General features: G+C 40.1%; 1 protein-coding gene across 2 annotated transcripts in view; it reads right to left on the reverse strand.

The window, feature by feature from the left end:
- antxrl (ANTXR like) overlaps positions 1–20,495 on the reverse strand; it is an 86,009-nt gene that overhangs the window by 56,623 nt on the left and 8,891 nt on the right. For both annotated transcript variants that reach the window (XM_018095867.2, XM_002940640.5), the window contains exons 2-3: positions 5,718–5,789; positions 2,454–2,525 (exon numbers count right to left, since the gene is read on the reverse strand). In XM_018095867.2, the coding sequence (XP_017951356.1) occupies positions 2,454–2,525; positions 5,718–5,789 (144 nt within the window). The remainder of the gene's footprint in view (positions 1–2,453; positions 2,526–5,717; positions 5,790–20,495) is intronic.

The following is a 20,495-nucleotide window of genomic DNA, read 5'->3' on the forward strand; positions in this document are numbered from 1 at the left end:
GATTTCACAGTAGTAATCTTACATTGTGTTTTACAGTGTTACTGTCCTGCATTCTGAATATTACAGCTGATAAACACATAGATGTTCTTGACTAGCAAATGTAACAAATATATCCGTGTGGCTAGAGAAAGTACACTCTATGGGGCTGATTTACTAAGACACGATTTCGAATCCGAATTGGAAAAATTCCGATTGGAAACGAACATTTTGCGACTTTTTCGTATTTTTTGCGATTTTTTCGTCGTCTTTACGATTTTTGCGAAAAAATGCGAGTTTTTCGTAGCCATTACGAAAGTTGCGCAAAGTCGCGATTTTTTCGTAGCGTTAAAACTTGCGCGCAAAGCCGCACCTTTTTCGTAGCGTTAAAACTTAAAAGGCTACGAAAAAATCGAGATTTTGCGCAACTTTCGTAATGGCTACGAAAAACTAGCGTTTTTGCGCAAAAATCGTAAAGACTCCGAAAAAAATCGCAAAAAATACGAAAAAATCGCAAAATACCGATCATTACGAAAAAACCGCAATCGGACGCATTCGGCCCGTTCGTGGGTTAGTAAATGTGCCCCCTTATGTACCTGTTGATGCTGTTTCAGTGAATAGACCAATTCACTGTAAAGAAGTGCCCTCACTACAAAAATATTATCTTTATCTTTGCATGTCCTGCATCCTTAGGCAACAATATAATGTGGAAAGAAGTTGGATTTGAATTTCCCAAATTTTGGCAATTTCAAGGCACGAAAATCATTATTCAAATGTAGTGGCAAAAACTTTTTAACCACATTTATACAGGGGTAAATTAATGCTAAAGCCTAGGGGCCCAGTGTTATCAGGGGCCCATTCTGCTTGTTTAAAAACATAATTTTCTTATTTGTGCAGGTGTTGCCTGCTGCCCGATGCCAGTCACATTACACGCATAGGGTACCTCCTGTAGGGGGCCGCAGAAGACAAGTGGCCCTGTTGTTGCATGGCATGTTGTGACATGACTGACGTGCCAAACATGATGCGACATCAGGGCACATGAACATATGCACCACTTGTCTCTTGCTTTTTCCTGCACAGATACAGTATACATGTCACGCGTCACTTCTCTTCTGCTTCTTTTCAAGGGAGGCAGCCACCAGCCAGGAGATACCCTATGTGAGTTATGCAACTGGCATCAGGCAGCAGAATGGGCCCCTCAATACTGGAGAAGGTCTCCCCCCCCCCCCGCAGGCAGCCACCAGCCAGGAACCCCATTTGGGTCATGTGACTGGACTGACCCAGCAGGCTGCAGTTGCACAAAGAAGGGTGCCTTTGGAAAGTGTAGCCTAAGGGCCTCATATCCCTTTAATCTGCAACTGCATTCAGTAAAAAGGGAAATGCCTAATGTGATACAGCAGTTTCAATCTATCTAAAAATTTGCTTTTGCAATAAAACAACAATTGTGTATAAGTATAAGGCATATGTTTCCATATTTGGCAAAGAACATAGTATAAACGATATCATTGTGCTAGGCAACATTTTCCCAAAATGCGATAATGCTGTTATGCAAAGTGTAATTCTAATATCTTATGCTACCAATTTATATGCATGATTTCCGTTAAGTTTGGATTTAATTTAAATGTTAAGGATATGAAAAGTGAGAGGTAAGACGCATATCTGCATCAAGGCAGAAATTTTAGATAGAGCTACTTTAAAGTGTATGATCCAAAAGCTATCTTAGCCATCATTCATTCTCAGTGCCCAGGGGGACTTGGGTAGCATTGAGGGCTCTACTTATTATTAGTGGAACTAAACATTTTTAGGCAACACCTATTGGTCACCCAGGTGGTTAACTAAACTACCATATAATCACCAGCAACAAATATTGACAATGTTGCCACATTGAGGAACACCGTGGGACTCATTTATAAGCTTTGTTCAGTGCAGAATTATTCACACAGTGAACATATTTCATCGCAAAGTAAAATATGGAGAATATGAATGAACTTACTAACCTGCACAGAGTCAGTAAAAGGTAAATGTTATCTCCATAATTAAAAGAGTGGGTAAGAGAAGGTGCATAACAAGCTTAACCACAAGAAGCCTTTACTGATCTGGCTCATATTTTAAAACAGAAATTTTCTAATTCACTTAAAAAATGCAGGGGATAACACAGGCTTTATGCTTTTCGTGACTACACAAATTCACAAAGTGATGCCATGTTGGATTTTTGACCTGCATAGAGCTCTGATCCTAAATATAGTGAATATGTATGTATGTATTTCTTTATTTGAATACATTTTGAATATGTATGAATATCTTTGGAATGCATTGGAATGGCAACTGTGAACCAAGCCTAATGCTCTTGTGCCTGAATGGAAGCATATCCCCATAACAAATTTCCATTGTCTAGTGTAAAACTTTTCCAGGAGAGTAGATACTGGTATAGTGCCTACATAGAAGACAGTTATTGCACTTCATGCTAATATAAATACCTGTCCTCTGTCAGCTTCAGAATGGTTGTTGCTCGAGAAGAGAAGACAATGAAAGACATTCTCAACATAGGACTATTCCAAAATTCAGGATTATGAAAGAAATAAAATATAGAGACAAAGAAAGCAGATCAGTGCTATACAAATTGTAAACATGTATGTCATTGTAGCTAAGATATATATATAAAACATATACTTTTGCTATACCAGAACAAGCAGAGGTACAGTGGTGTGAAAAACTATTTGCCCCCTTCCTGATTTCTTATTCTTTTGCATGTTTGTCACACAAAATGTTTCTGATCATCAAACACATTTAACTATTAGTCAAAGATAACACAAGTAAACACAAAATGCAGTTTTTAAATGAGGGTTTTTATTATTTAGGGAGAAAAAAAATCCAAACCTACATGGCCCTGTGTGAAAAAGTAATTGCCCCCTGAACCTAATAACTGGTTGGGCCACCCTTAGCAGCAATAACTGCAATCAAGCATTTGCGATAACTTGCAACGAGTCTTTTACAGCGCTCTGGAGGAATTTTGGCCCACTCATCTTTGCAGTATTGTTGTAATTCAGCTTTATTTGAGGGTTTTCTAGCATGAACCGCCTTTTTAAGGTCATGCCACAACATCTCAATAGGATTCAGGTCAGGACTTTGACTAGGCCACTCCAAAGTCTTCATTTTGTTTTTCTTCAGCCATTCAGAGGTGGATTTTCTGGTGTGTTTTGGGTCATTGTCCTGCTGCAGCACCCAAGATCGCTTCAGCTTGAGTTGACGAACAGATGGCCGGACATTCTCCTTCAGGATTTTTTGGTAGACAGTAGAATTCATGGTTCCATCTATCACAGCAAGCCTTCCAGGTCCTGAAGCAGCAAAACAACCCCAGACCATCACACTACCACCACCATATTTTACTGTTGGTATGATGTTCTTTTTCTGAAATGCTGTGTTATTTTTACGCCAGATGTAACGGGACATGCACCTTCCAAAAAGTTCAACTTTTGTCTCGTCGGTCCACAAGGTATTTTCTCAAAAGTCTTGGCAATCATTGAGATGTTTTTTAGCAAAATTGAGACGAGCCATAATGTTCTTTTTGCTTAAAAGTGGTTTGCGCCTTTTTTGCCCAGTGTCTTTCTTATGGTGGAGTCGTGAACACTGACCTTAATTGAGGCAAGTGAGGCCTGCAGTTCTTTAGATGTTGTCCTGGGGTTTTTTGTGGCCTCTCGGATGAGTTGTCTTTGCGCTCTTGGGGGAATTTTGGTCGGCCGGCCACTCCTGGGAAGGTTCACCACTGTTCCATGTTTTTGCCATTTGTGGATAATGGCTCTCACTGTGGTTCGCTGGAGTCCCAAAGCTTTAGAAATGGCTTTATAACCTTTACCAGACTGATAGATCTCAATTACTTTTGTTCTCATTTGTTCCTGAATTTCTTTGGATCTTGGCATGATGTCTAGCTTTTGAGGTGCTTTTGGTCTACTTCTCTGTGTCAGGTAGCTCCTATTTAAGTGATTTCTTGATTGAAACAGGTGTGGCAGTAATCAGGCCTGGGGGTGACTACAGAAATTGATATTGAAATTGAAAATTGAAATTGATAAACCACAGTTAAGTTATTTTTTAACAAGGGGGGCAATCACTTTTTCACACAGGGCCATGTAGATTTGGAGTTTTTTTTCTCCCTTAATAACGTAAACCTTCATTTAAAAACTGCATTTTGTGTTCAATTATGTTATCTTTGACTAATAGTTAACGGTTTTTGATGAGCAGAAACATTTAAGTGTGACAAACATGCAAAAGAATAAGAAATCAGGAAGGGGGCAAATAGTTTTTCACACCACTGTATGTTGGCTTTGATAATAAAAAAATTAAAATGGAGTTCATCTCACAAACTGATGACTGGTGTAAAAGGAAAGATACACTATTGTATTTGGCATCCAGCTGGCATATATGTTAATAGTGGGTAATTTAATTTATCTGTGAAAAAAAACAGATTTCACAATCAGAGATGCCAACCTGGATCCAAAGTGATGAGGCTGCATCTTTGCCCTGCTCCCTGCTTCCTGCTCTGCTGCTTTATCAAATAACAGAGGATTTTTGGAGATGATTTTGTGTGTTTCAATAAGGCAGGTAAGGTAAGGTGACACACCTGCTACTGTAGATGACTGTGTGAGGTGGCTTAAATCAGAGTGACAGAGTGGCAACACATGTCCTGTTTTATATCAGAAAGGTTTTTAGAATGTACAATGAATGACATTGGACTGTTTATCTTGTTTATGAACAAAACCCATTGTGTTCTACATAGCTTAGATGTGCAATGTAAGCCTGTGATGTTTTTTCCTTTATATAAATTATAGTAGTGTTTCTGAAATAAACACTAAGCTTTTACAAACGCAGGGTAACAGCATATTATGTTTAAACACTAATATTTTGGTGAAACTGTTTCTTTAAGCACTTTTTCTTCATATGTCAAATGCCAGACAATATAGAGGTGTAATGGTGCAGCAAAAAGTCCTTCAGTTATATATAGTCTAAGAGCTATGTTACAAAAGGTGTTATGTAATAAAACTTAAGTCTGATACAGGTCTAGACACTAATAGCAAAAGATCAGCAGTTGTAGTCATTGGTCAATCTAATTGGTTGCTATTAGTGATGAGGGAATCTGTCCTGTTAAGCTTCGGCAAACAATTTGCAACACTTCAGAAAACATTGCAAATATTTTTTTTTTGCCATGCACTACTTATTTTGCCACGGCAAAATTACGCAAAAATCTGCCAATGGCAGAACAAGGAAATTCACTGCGAATCCGTGCCTGCCGAAAAATTTTGCTCATCGCTAGTTGCTATAGGTAACTGCACATTGGCTGACTATGTGCCCTTCGTTACATATGGGGGCATCTGTTTCACCCAGAATGTTTTTTCTTAAATATACTACTGTATATCCAGGATTATACAACTGCAAGCAGAAAACTTAATTGAAGATCAGCATCTACAATGTTTTTAGAAAAAATTGTGCTGTGGCCTAAAACTGTGAAGTAACCTCATGCTCAGGTGATTTACTGGCAGGAATATTCTATAAATGGCTAGCAGAAAATACTTGGCATGTTGTACACATAGAAAGGAAAAAAGGTTATCCTTATTGTAAATTGTGGCGCACAGAACAAATATTTAAATTATTTACAAAATAATTCAGGTTAGAACGTGTGTTTCTGCACAGAAGAAACAATAAATATTTGCTGGTTATTTTGCTGTTTGTATAAGGCAGTTTATACTCACCTTATGAATTTTTCAGCAAGGCTCTCTACAAATGAATAGATTTCAATCCAGTGGTTTTTAACACTGCCAGACCTACAGAGGCAAAGATATGAGAAAAGAGTTCAAATATTCAGAGGGCAGCTATGTAATGCAATGTGCATGAAAACTGACTTTTATGACAAACTAAACTTTCTGGATATCAATGATGATGATTAGACACAGGTTTGACTGGTTGAATATTTTTTTTATGTTTTGTGTGGTGAATACACATATTAAAGTAGAATATACTGATGAGTGAATCTGTTTTGTTTCCGTTTGTGAAAAATTTGCGGAACTTTGAAAAGATTCTTGAAACGGTGAAAAATTTGCGAAATGTGGAAAATGATGAGCGTAAAAAAAAATTGCCACACTCATCAGAAAAATTATGCGCATGTCGGAAAAAATGATACGTGCAACATTTTTTTTTAATGCACATCATTTTTTCCGCAGCTAATATTTCCGCTTGTTTCTCAAAAAAATCCAGCAATGGCGAAAAGCGGAAATTTGCCATGGAACCATGCCTGCTGAAAAATTTCGCTCATCGCTAGTTGAATAGTCTGCACCAATCAAATTTATTATACAAGGGGCAAAGATGATCACTATGTACAGTTAACATGGTCAATATCAAATTTAGGGTTGATTAATGACTATGTATATTTGCAAGTGGGGACCACTGCCATGCAGGTTTTCTATTCTACAGTCCAAACATCCTTTTATAGGTTGCCATGTCTGGAATGATGATCCACAAGTTTGGTCAGAAATAGGCAGCTGTAGTAATAAATATCAGAAAGACAGATATCAGGTAATATAACACGTTAGAAGCATTAGATGGAAGTCATCAACAGAAAGTTGCACTTTTTTCATTTGTCCTAAAGTTTATGGCCTGATCTTGTTGGTTATATGGAAAGTTGTTTTACACTTTCTTGGGCTTCTTTAGCCTGGGAGGGGAGTTTTGGTAATTGAATCTGAACACAGAATGATTTGAAATAAATTTATTATCACCTGGGTATCAGGTCCTGGGGATTACATACAATGGCATTTAACTATCTTTTGTTTTATGATCCTTTTATAGTATTTTATTTAAAACATGTTATAAAAATAGTAAGAATTTTACAAGTGCAGTATATAATCATAAAGTATGATTGGACTGTAAGGATGTAATTATGGTGGATAAGCAGAAATAATCACTTTATGTTCTACCTTTACACCATGATGATAGTGCCCCAATAGATATTTATATTCCAAGACAATTTGCAATTGGTCTTCATTTATTATTTTTTGTGTTTTTTGTGTTTGTTATTCAGCTTTTTGCTCATAAGCTCTCTGTTTGGACTCAGCAGCTATGTGGTTACTAGGGCCTTGAAACCATAGCAACCAGGCAGTGGATTGCACGAGAGACTGAAATATGAATAGGAGACTGAATAGAAAGATAAGGAATAAAAAGTAACAATAATAATTAAATTGTAGCCTCACAACCTCTTTAATTACATCTAGGAACTGCTCATGATTCTTTTGGCTAAATGTTCACTGTTCAGAAATTGTCACTCAGTGGGAAATTTTCATTTTTGATGAAAACCAATTAAAACTTGTCTAAATATCTTAAAGAATAAGTAAACCTTTTTTTTTTCTATGAGTTAAATTACTATAAACAGCCTCCAGAATTACTGACCAGTCTTTTTGGTTGCTTCCTTGTGCAGAGTGAAGCCTGCCCCCACTTCCTGTTCAGTTCTCTCTTCAATTCAACAAGGTTGTCGGAGTGGAGACCTGAACAGGAAGTGGGGGCGGAGCTTCACTCTGCACAAGGAAGCAATGATAAAGAATACCTTCTGACTGAGGAAACAGGTCAGAGAGAATGCTGGGACAAAGGTAAGTAATTATGGGGGCTGTTTAGAGTAATTTTACTCATAGAAAAAAAAAGGTTTACTTATTCTTTAAGCTGTTGTTTTGAAACAGACATTTAACCTTTTTTCTGCCAATGACGTATGAGATACGTCATGGCAGAAAAAGGCTTAAACTGCCAACGACGTATGATCATGATAGATCATATGGGGGTATGTTGCCATTGGGGCCCCTACATGACACATACTTAGGTAAATCTATACATATTGGGCATCAAACTGTTCAGTGGACCCCTGGCGTTCAAATTTAGGGTGTTTTATCTCGGTACCTAACACTATGTGGGAGATAAGATGCTGCAAATTGGAAGCTTTGATGGGATTTTTGGAAATGTCATCAAAGCTGCAAACTTTAGAAAAGCTTTGCGGCTTGGTACTTTAGAGTAGAAAGACATGGGTTCCCTTTTTAGATTCAGGGGAATGTGTACTTTCCAAAAATATATGACTTTCTGTGGTGAGCGTACTTTTTACTAGCTTTATCCCACATATAATGATGTAAATGTGTTGATTTTGCAGGAGCTGAAATGACAGAAATGATAGATCATATGGGGGTATGTTTACACTGGGGCCCCTACATGCCACATACTTAGGTAAACCTATACATATTAGGCATCAAACTGAAATCTAAAGTATGCAGCTTTCTGAAGCAGTGCTTTGGAAATTTAGTAGTGTACTGCTGGGAGTTTTTGACCTATACAAGTGAGAAATCTCCATGAAACCATATATATTTGATTTTGGCACGTTCAGGAGACATGGTACTTTCCAAATCAGTTGTATATTCGTGCATAAAATAATTTTTGTTTCCAGTATGTTTGTTAATATTATGGAATTTTTTTTTTTCATTTTTAGACATTTAGAAGCCTATATCTTGTTACAGAATTGGAATTACACAAAAATTCTACCATATTGTGAAAACTTAGGTTATCCTGAAAAAAAAAAATATATTGTTTTCCTGGGTAAACTAAAAGTCCCCCCGAGGAAAGGCCCCTAAAGTGAAACAGTGCAAAATGTTAAAAAACTGTCTGGCAATACAAGTTCCGCTTTGACCAAAATGGCTGGCAGTGAAAGGGTTAAAAGACTGCTTCATTGTTATGATAATCCTATGCTTTTTGTTTGAAATATGAATCAGAAATAATTTTACTAAAAACTGTTCTGGCTTGACACACAATCCCAACCAGTGTGTTGCCTTATCCCTAATTATACTTAAGCCAGCTCCGAAGAATAGTGCAAAATTTAAAGGCCCAGAGACCCTGGAACATGTGCAAATTTGCTCAGTGTTTATAAATGAATATAGATATGTCTATAGATGCTGGAAATGGAAATGGTGTTGCTGTTTCTATCCTGCATCAAATTGCAAATTGCACACAGTGCACCTATAGATTTTTGAATGTGTGCTTTGGGTTTAGTAACCCTTTGCATCCACAACCTGTTCAGTCTCAGGTAAAATTGTCATCATGACTGCTCATGACTGCCTCTTAGGCAAAGGATAGCATACAAAATACTTCTTACATAGTTACATAGGGTTGAAACAGACCAGAGTCCATCAAGTTCAACCCTTCCATCTAAACCAATGACACAGAAACCTATATTGACTAGTGATGTTTCGCGAAATGGAAGAAAAAATTCACCGTGGAAAAATAGCCGCGGGCGACAAAAGAATAGCCGTGCGACAAAAGAATAGCCACGGGCGACAAAAGAATAGCCACGGGCAACAAAAGAATAGCCACGCAACAAAAGAATAGCCGCGCAACAAAAGAATAGCCGCGGGCGACAAAAGAATAACCGCAGGCATCAAAAGAATAGCCGCACGACAATGGAATAGCCTCGGGCGACAAAAGAATAGCCGCAGGCATCAAAAGAATAGCCGCACGACAATGGAATAGCCGCAGGCAACAAAAGAATAGCCGCGGGCGACAAAAGAATAGCCGTGCGACAAAAGAATAGCCTCGGGCGACAAAAGAATAGCCGCGGGCGACAAAAGAATAACCACGCAAGAAAAGTATAGCCGTAGGCGACAAAAGAATAGTCGCAGGCGGCAATTTTTTTTGACGCGCAACATTTTTGATGTTTCACAAATTTTCCAATGTTTTGCGAATCTTTTGAAAGATTCGCAAATTTTTCGGCGATGCGAAGCGGGACAGATTTGCTCATCACTAATACTGACCTATCTATACACTCACATACATAAACATTATATACCAACATCAATACTAACTGTAGATTTTAGTATCACAATAGCCTTGGATACTATGCTTGTTCAAGGACTCATCCACGCCCCTCTTAAAGACATTAACAGAATCTGCCATTACAACATCACTAGGAAGGGCATTCCGCAACTTCACTGCCCTCACCGTAAAAAAAAACACCTACACTGCTTCAAAGTGGTGGCCTCCGGTGTGCTGGTCATTTTTATGGGAAAAATAGGCAGATTTCCTATCTGCCTATAAGAAGCCATCCCTTTAGATTAGAGGAATGGAGCTTCCATTTAAAGACTGACCCCTGCGGTATTCCAGTAACAACACTGGCCCAATTAGATAATGTTCCATTTACCTCCACTCTTTTTAATTTATTCTTTAGCCAGTTTTCTATATAATTACAAATATTATGTTTTAGGCCAATATTCCTCAATTGTAATGTATCAAAAGCTTTAGCAAAGTCTAAGTACATGACATCCACTGCCATTCAAGCATCGAGGTTCCTGCTCACCTCCTCATAAAAGGCAACTAAATTAGTCTGGCAGGATCTGTTACACATAAAACCATGCTGGCACAAACTTACAGTATAGTATTGTAATTTGCAATGTATTCAAGTATCCCTATCCCTTATCACCCCTTCGAAAAGCTTTCCTATTACTGAAGTCAGACTAACAGGCTTATAGTTTTCAGGCTGAGAAGGGGATCCCTTTTTAAATAAGGGCACCACATTAGCAATTCGCCTGTTTCTCAGCACCATGCCAGGCCTCAATGAATCCTGAAATATTAAATGAAGAGGTTTGACAATCACAGCAGTAAGCTTGTTTAATACCCTGGAATGAATGCCATTCGGTCCTGGACCTTTGTTTACCTTTACATGTTCAAGTTCCTCCTAAGTGACCCATGCATCAGTATGTTCATGCTCCTCACTACATTTCTTCACTTCTCACAGAAAGTTCCTGGTCTTATCCCCCAATCCTCTTAAAGCCACTATCTTTTTACATCAATCACACCTATTGCCATCTCTTATCGTAAACCTTTCTGTCTTACAGCTCCTTACCTTTGGAATTTATCACTGAATTTCAGATTCTACCTACAAACCAGATTCCAAAAAAGTTGGGACACTAAACAAATTGTGAATAAAAACTGAACACAATGATGTGGAGGTGCCAACTTCTAATATTTTATTCAGAACAGAACATAAATCACGGAACAAAAGTTTAAATTGAGAAAATGTACCATTTTAAGGGAAAAATATGTTGATTCAGAATTTCATGGTGTCAACAAATCCCAAAAAAGTTGGGACAAGTAGCAATAAGAGGCTGGAAAAAGTAAATTTGAGCATAACGAAGAGCTGGAAGACCAAATAACACTAATTAGGTCAATTGGCAACATGATTGGGTATAAAAAGAGCTTCTCAGAGTGGCAGTGTCTCTCAGAAGCCAAGATGGGTAGAGGATCACCAATTCCCACAATGTTGCGCAGAAAGATAGTGGAGCAATATCAGAAAGGTGTTACCCAGTGAAAAATTGCAAAGATTTTGCATCTATCATCATCAACTGTGCATAACATCATCCGAAGATTCAGAGAATCTGGAACAATCTCTGTGCGTAAGGGTCAAGGCCGTAAAACCATACTGGATGCCCGTGATCTCCGGGCCCTTAAAAGACACTGCACCACAAACAGGAATGCTACTGTAAAGGAAATCACAGAATGGGCTCAGGAATACTTCCAGAAACCATTGTCAGTGAACACAATCCACCGTGCCATCCGCCGTTGCCAGCTGAAACTCTACAGTGCAAAGAAGAAGCCTTTTCTAAGCAAGATCCACAAGCTCAGGCGTTTTCACTGGGCCAGGGATCATTTAAAATGGAGTGTGGCAAAATGGAAGACTGTTCTGTGGTCAGACGAGTCACGATTCAAAGTTCTTTTTGGAAATCTGGGACGCCATGTCATCCGGACCAAAGAGGACAAGGACAACCCAAGTTGTTATCAACGCTCAGTTCAGAAGCCTGCATCTCTGATGGTATGGGGTTGCATGAGTGCGTGTGGCATGGGCAGCTTGCATGTCTGGAAAGGCAGCATCAATGCAGAAAAATATATTCAGGTTCTAGAACAACATATGCTCCCATCCAGACATCATCTCTTTCAGGGAAGACCCTGCATTTTTCAACAAGATAATGCCAGACCACATTCTGCATCAATCACAACATCATGGCTGCGTAGGAGAAGGATCCGGGTACTGAAATGGCCAGTCTGCAGTCCAGATCTTTCACCTATAGAGAACATTTGGCGCATCATAAAGAGGAAGGTGCGACAAAGAAGGCCCAAGACGATTGAACAGTTAGAGGCCTGTATTAGACAAGAATGGGAGAGCATTCCTATTCCTAAACTTGAGAAACTGGTTTCCTCGGTCCCCAGACGTCTGTTGAGTGTTGTAAGAAGAAGGGGAGATGCCACACAGTGGTGAAAATGGCTTTGTCCAAACTTTTTTGGGATTTGTTGACACCATGAAATTCTGAATCAACATATTTTTCCCTTAAAATGGTACATTTTCTCAGTTTAAACTTTTGTTCCGTGATTTATGTTCTATTCTGAATAAAATATTAGAAGTTGGCACCTCCACATCATTGTGTTCAGTTTTTATTTACAATTTGTTTAGTGTCCCAAATTTTTTGGAATCCGGTTTGTATTTGAGCACTAGAACATTATTTAATCTAGTATAGTCCTGGCAGTTACAGGCTCCAATTTGTGCCTGTATGATACCCACTTTTACCTCCTTCTTACAGTGTCTATTACCACATGGCACTTAATTTCTGTGTATTTATAATTGTTTATTGTATGTTTTGCATACCTCCCAACATTTGAAAAATGAAAAGAGGGAGAAAAAGATTTCAGCAAATTTTTTTGACCACGCCCACCTTTGTGGCCATGCCCCAATTAACACACCCCATTTTTTTCTAAAAATATTCATTTTATATAGTTGAAATGGTGAGATCAGATGCAAATGTGCTATACCCTCATACTGTACTACAGTATAGCAATATAGCAACTCCTACATATAAAATACAAATATAGAGAGAAGGCAGTCAGTTATGAGTTATAAATATGTACCAGTTTTGCCCCCTCATACACGGTGCCCCCAATGGCCCAATAGACAGTACCCCCCATACACAGTGCCCCCCATAGACAGTACTCCACATACACAGTGCCCCCCATACACAGTGCCCCCCATACACAGTGTCCACCATACACAGTGCCCCCCATACACAGTACCCTTCATACACAGTGCCCTCCATACACAGTGCCCCCCATACACAGTACCTTTCATACACAGTGCCCCCCAATACACAGTACCCTTCATACACAGTACCCTTCATACAGTGTCCCCCAATACACAGTACCCTTCATAGACAGTACCCCCCATACCCAGTGCCCCTATACACAAAGCCCCCTATACACAGAGCCCCCCAATACATGCTCCTACTTCTTCAGCGGTTCCTCTCCTTATGTGGCTCCATGTGCGGAGGTGCCAGGCCCTTTTATAAGGTTGCACCCCGTGTGTACGTGTGACGTCAGTATGCATGGGGCGCAACCTTATAAAAGGGCCTCGCACTGCTGGAGAAGAAGACACATAAGGAGAGAAGCCGCGCAAGGAGCAGGCGCGCCCAGCTTCAGCCGGCGCATCCCGCTATCATGGATCGTTCCATGAATGTCCCGCATTTCCGTAATCTATTACGGAAATGCGGGACATTCATGGAACGATCCAGGACAGCAGGATGCGCTATAAAAAGCAGGACTGTCCTGCGCAAAGCGGGACAGTTGGGGGTATGGTTTTGTAGTGCTTTTTTTTACCATGTTTGTACTTTTGTATATTGTGAGACTGTACATACTGTGCATCCCTGTATTCCATATACTGTATAACAAAAGGCACAGGAGCAGTAACCTATAGCAACCAATAGAATATTTGCTTTTAAACAGGTGACCAGTAAATTTTACCCACTGATTGGTTGCTATGGGTTACTTCTCCTGGGCAAACTTACTTAGTTGCTTAGTTACGTAACCCGCTTAGATATTTACCCTCAAACAGCAGTCCAGTAAGGGCAATGACACACAAAACAATTTGGGTAGTGTAGTTAACAGGATTTTTTAGTAGATCAGGCTGTGCTATCTCACCCTCCCATTGCCCACTACAGCAATTGCCTGAAAGTATTCATGAAAGCAGTCATGAGCAAATTGTAATTCTTCCAGACAACCATCGCCTAAAGTGCTTGCAAAACAATTTAGGCCATTGTTGTAGTGGACAATGCAAGCCTTGCTCCTGCTTTGATATAATCCCCACAGGAGTAGAAGGATGTGGGAGGCTAAAATAGATGAGATTTAAGGGACAGTATGCCCCCTTTTTCAACACTTGGTGAAACAAACATATGAACATACTTTTTCACTTTATTTTTTACTAGGAAATAGCTATGGTTTTTGCTATTTCTTGTTCTAAACAGGGCAAAATTTGAAAACTAAAGCCACGGGGCCCAGAATGTTATAGGATAGTTAAGTACATAAGTACATAAGTGGCAAGTAGAGATCCCAAAAGATAAATTGCTCATATTAATTGTCATGGCAAATAGTTCAAACCCTACAAATACAAAACTGCCTTTTATGTGTATTAAACCCACCCCACAAACAATAAGCTGACCATGGAAAACAACATATTTCTAAAACCGTCACTGTTAAAAGGTAACTTTATACTTCAAACTAGCAAACTTCAAATGTTTGTTCAAGTTACTTGAAACATTTTAAAATAAATTAAAAAGTTGCATTATAACATGTTATGCTGGTACAAAGACAAAACGCTGCCCTTTAATGCAGATCATGAGTATTGGCTTGGTGTGGCTGCACTCTGACCCTAACACAGGAAAAAAAGATCCGCCACGAGTGCAGACCTCAGCTTCAGTGGACACAAGCCAGCACTATCCTTAGGGCCCATGTTGCCTTCATCTGCTGCCACTCCAGAACTTGAGCATTTAAATGATGAAGTTTGGGGACGGGTAGTGGGCAAGAGTGACCACAGTCATTTGTATTTGGAAAGCAAAGATTCGGGACCTCTCCCCGGAGCAGTGGGGAGAGGTCCCGACTGCTCCATATGGGAGCCAAATTTAAAAATTCTGTTGCGGCGGGGCGGCATGCCGCCCCTAAACTTGTGCCGCCCTAGGCCCGGGCCTTTGTGGCCTTTCCACAAATCCGGGCCTGGTTACACATAAAACCATGCTGGTACAAACTTACAGTATAGTAATTTGCAGTATAGTATTGTAATTTGCCATGTATCCCTTATCACCCCTTCCAAAAGCTTTCCTATTACTGAAGTCAGACTAACAGGTCTATAGTTTTCAGGCTGAGAACGGGATCCCTTTTTAAATAGCGGCACCACATTAGCAATTCACCTGTTTCTCAGCACCATGCCCGGCCTCAATCAATCCTGAAAAATTAAGTGAAGAGGTTTGACAATCACAGCAGTAAGCTTGTTGACAATCACAGCAGTAAGCTTGTTTAATACCCTCTCGGCACCATGCCAAACCTCAACGAATCCTGAAAAATTATGTGAAGAGGCTTGGCAATCACAGCGCTCAGCTCATTTAATACCCTGGGATGAATCCCATCCGGTCCTGGACCTTTGTTTACCTTTACATGTTCAAGTCTCTTTTGAATTTCCTCCTGAGTGACCCACGCGTCAGTAGCTAAATTACTAGCACTGGGTAAATTAAACGGGAAGCCTTCATTATCTGGCTCCTCAGATGTATAGACAGATGAAAAATAAGAGTTCAAAATTTCTGCTTTTTCCTCGTTCTCATCAACCAACGTACCCCCATCCCCCGTGATAATAAAGTTCCCACCCCTTCTTGCTTCTTTTTTTTACTATTCACATAATTAAAAAATAATTTTGGATTCTTTTTATCCTAGCTGCAATATCCCTTTCCATCTCTATTTTACCTTGCCTGATAGCTTTTTTGCATGCTTTATTTGCTTCCTTGTACCTGATGAAAGTTTCCGCTGTCCCAGCTAACTTGAATGCTTTAAAAGCACGTTTTTTATTACCAACCTCGACCTTAACTCTTTTATTCAGCCATAAAGGTTTTGCTTTGCGATGCCTCTCCTTGCTTACAAGGGGAATATACTGTTGTGTATACTTGCAAAGCAATGTTTTAAAGATGTTCCATTTTCCTTCTGTGTCTAACCCCATGAAAAGCCTTTCCCAGTTGACACATTGCAGAGATGCCCTTATACTGGCAAAGTCTGCCTATTTTCATGTCATAAATGACCCCTAAAATGTTCTTTTTATGAATTTTACAACTCTCCTCAGCAAATAGATATCACAAATTATTAGGGTACCCAAAGTCTGTAACTCCTTGATACCATAAAATATATATTGTGCATTTGTATTTTTTTTTTGCCATTTTCAGTCTATCCAACTAAACTCTTGTGTTAATGACCACAGTTATTTGTATTTGGAAAGCAAAGATTCTGAATAACTTCTGTTACACACAGGGCCAGATTTAACTTTGCGGCGCCCCCCCCCCCCCCCCGAGTGCACATGCGCAATCGCGCGGCGCCCTCTACCCCTGAGTGCGCATGCGCGATCAATGCGCATGCGCAATCGCACATTTAAACTCCCATACGGAGCAGTGGGGAGAGGTCCCGACTGCTCCATATGGGAGCCAAATTTAAAAATTCTGTTGCGGCGGGGCGGCATGCCGCCCCTAAACTTATGCCGCCCTAGGCCCGGGCCTTTGTGGCCTTTCCACAAATCCGGGCCTGGTTACACATAAAACCATGCTGGTACAAACTTACAGTATAGTAATTTGCAATATAGTATTGTAATTTGCCATGTATCCCTTATCACCCCTTCCAAAAGCTTTCCTATTACTGAAGTCAGACTAACAGGTCTATAGTTTACAGGCTGAGAACGGGATCCCTTTTTAAATAGCGGCACCACATTAGCAATTCGCCTGTTTCTCAACACCATGCCCGGCCTAAATCAATCCTGAAAAATTAAGTGAAGAGGTTTGACAATCACAGCAGTAAGCTTGTTTAATACCCTGGGATGAATGCCATCCGGTCCTGGACCTTTGTTTACCTTTACATGTTCAAGTTCTTCCTGAGTGACCCATGCATCAGTATGTTCATGCTCCTCACTACATTTCTTCACTTCTCACAGAATGTTCCTGGTCAAAATTGTGGATTTGTATATATATATATTTTTTTTTTGCCATTTTCAGTCTATCTGAACTAAACTCTTGTGTTAGTGACCACAGTCATTTGTATTTGGAAAGCAAAGATTCAGAATAATTTAAATTTGAAATAACCACATATTGCTAAATATGTTCTCCAAAATAGAGCATATATTTTCTAAACTGTGGTTTTCAGGGAATTTTAAATAATGAGCATGCTTTTCCATATAATTATTATAATATGCATTGCAGTGTTAAAATTTCTTCTGCATATACCTATTATCCCTGTCATTTGGTGGACTCGCTTTTGTGCCAATAGGTGTTTAATCCAATTATATCACAAAGACACATCAAATCACCCCAAAAACAACTGCTTTCTAAACTAATGTCTGTTGGTTTTAGTGAAGTCATTTGCACATAGATAGAAACTGGCTACAGGATCGGGTACAGAGGGTGGTTGTTAATGGTACATTCTCTTCTTGGAGTTAGGTTCTCAGTGGGGTTCCTCAGGGTTCTGTACTGGGTCAATTTTTGTTTAAATTGTTCAATAATGACTTGAGGGGAGGGTATTATAAGTAATGCATCAGTGTTTGCAGATGACTCAAAACTCTGCAGCCCAATTAATTCTACCCAGGATGTGGCATCCTTGCAGCAGAATCTTGACAAATTAGTAATCTGGGAGGCTAAGCGGCAGATAAGATTTAATGTGGATAAATGTAAGGCCCGGGCCTAATGTGAGCTTTCCACAAATCCGGGCCTAATGCTTTATATGTGCAGATGATACATAACAGGGATCATTTTACTTTGGAGAAGGTAGTGTAAAAAGTGCAAAAAAGTGCAATTTTTTGCAGACCGCCTTCTGTTATTTACTTATTCCTGCAGATCTCTGCACTCCATTTTGGAAAGCAAAGACATACCCCCAGCACTGTCAGCACTGTAATGGTAAGGGGTGGGAGGCACACAAGCATCCTTTCCCCTAACCATTCTTGTGCATGCAGTAAGGACAGGACTGTCATTAGGACAGGCGGTAAGGACAGCTCTGGCCTGTGCCCCCTGACGCTGCATCTAAAGTGCTACATTCCCCTGGGGGCAAATACTTAAATGTTAAATGTACTCTAAAGGGTGCACTATTGCTTTAGCACTTGTGCTTGGGTGAAGATAAAATGACACCTTATTATGATTTATAAAGCAGTAAACATCTTTACTTAAGCAGAATAGTGACGTCCATATTAATTTACATATTTAGCTTCTATGTACAAGGAAGCAAATAAAGCATGCAAAAAAGCTATCAAGCAAGCTAAAATAGAAATGGAAAGGGATATTGCAGCTAGGAGTAAAAAGAATCCAAAATTATTTTTTAATTATGTGAATAGTAAAAAAATGAAGCAAGAAGGGGTGGGAACCTTATTATCACGGGGGGGGTAAGTTGGTAGATGAGAACGGGGAAAAAGCTGAAATTTTGAACTCTTATTTTTCATCTGTCTATACATCTGAGGAGCCAGATAATGAAGGCTTCCTTTTTAATATGCCCAGTTCTAGTAATTTAGCTACTGACGCATGGGTCACTCGGGAGGAAATTCAAAAGAGACTTGAACATGTAAAGATAAACAAAGGTCCAGGGCCGGATGGGATTCATCCCAGGGTATTAAATGAGCTGAGCGCTGTGATTGCCAAACGTCTTCACTTAATTTTTCAGGATTCATTGAGGTCTGGCATGGTGCCGAGAGACTGGCGGATTGCTAATGTGGTGCCGTTATTTAAAAAGGGATCCCGTTCTCAGCCTGAAAACTATAGGCCTGTTAGTCTGACATCAGTAGTAGGAAAACTTTTGGAAGGGGTAATAAGGCAGTGCTGTCCAACTGGCGACCCCCCTCTGTGTGGCCCCCCCACCTGTGTAAGCTTTAAATGGTATCAGTACTGAGATTAACTGCCCCCCCTGCATGGTTCACACCTCAGATTCAGGCTGTTAACCCTCTGTATTGTTTAAAAATGTAATCCCCTGTGTTGTTCACACCTTTTAATCTCTGCATTGTTCACCTCCTGCAGTGTTCACACCTCAGGCTCAGGCTGTAATCACCCACATTGTTCTGCTGTTCACACCTCAGACAATAGTTATTGTGCAGATTGTAGGAGCAGTGCCAGCATTGTGTCACTGTATGCTGCCTGTGTGTGCAAGCAGAGTATGGCACACACAGGCAGGGTAGGGCAGGCAGAGTATGGTACACACAGGCAGGGTAGGACAGGCAGAGTATGGTACACACAGGCAGGGTAGGGCAGGCAGAGTATGGCACACACAGGCCAAGTATGGCACAAACCAGCCAAGAATGGCATTCACAGTCAAAGTATGGCACACAGGCAGGGTAGGGCAGGCAGAGTATGGCACACACAGGCAGGGTAGGGAAGGCAGAGTATGGCACACACAGGCAGGACAGGGAAGGCAGAGTATGGCACACACAGGCAGGGTAGGGAAGGCAGAGTATGGCACACACAGGCAGGGTAGGGAAGGCAGAGTATGGCACACACAGGCAGGGTAGGGAAGGCAGAGTATGGCACACACAGGCAGGGTAGGGAAGGCAGAGTATGGCAGGTTTTTGCTGTACTACAACCATTAATATGGGTATGGTCATGTGATAACACAGGTGTGTTTTCAAGTGGGTGCGGTTTCAAAAAGGGGAGTGGTCAAAACTGGCTTCCATTATCGGCCCTCCACCTCGTAGGTCGGAAAAATTCCGGCCCTCGGTACCACAGAAGTTGGACAGCACTGTAATAAGGGATAGGGTACTTGAATACATTGCAGTTCACAATACTATTAGTTTATGCCAGCATGGTTTTATGCGTAACAGATCTTGCTAGACTAATTTAGTCGACCTTTTATGAGGAGGTGAGTAGGAACCTCGATGCTGGAATGGCAGTTGATGTCATCTACTTGGACTTTGCTAAAGCGTTTGATACAGTACCTCACAGAAGGTTAATGATCAAATTAAGGAATATTGGCCTAGAACATAATATTTGTAATTGGATAGAGAACTGGCTGAAGGATAGAGTACAAAGAGTGGTGGTAAATGGAACATTTTCTAATTGGACCAGTGTGGTTAGTGGAGTACCACAGGGGTCAGTCCTTGGTCCTTTGCTTTTTAACATGTTTATTAATGACCTGGAGGAGGGCATAGAGAGTACTGTTTCTATTTTTGCTGATGACACAAAATTGTGCAAAACTATATGTTCCATGCAGGATGCTGCCGCTTTGCAGAGCGATTTGACAAAATTAGAAAACTTGGCAGCAAAATGGAAAATGAGGTTCAATGTTGATAAGTGCAAAGTTATGTACTTTGGTAGAAATAATATAAACGTGAACTATCTACTGAATGGTAGTGTGTTGGGGGAATCCTTAATGGAGAAGGATCTAGGGGTTTTTGTTGATAACAAGTTGTCTAATTCCATGCAGTGTCA

Source organism: Xenopus tropicalis, chromosome 7 (assembly GCF_000004195.4).
Source record: "Xenopus tropicalis strain Nigerian chromosome 7, UCB_Xtro_10.0, whole genome shotgun sequence".
Lineage (NCBI taxonomy): Eukaryota > Metazoa > Chordata > Amphibia > Anura > Pipidae > Xenopus > Xenopus tropicalis.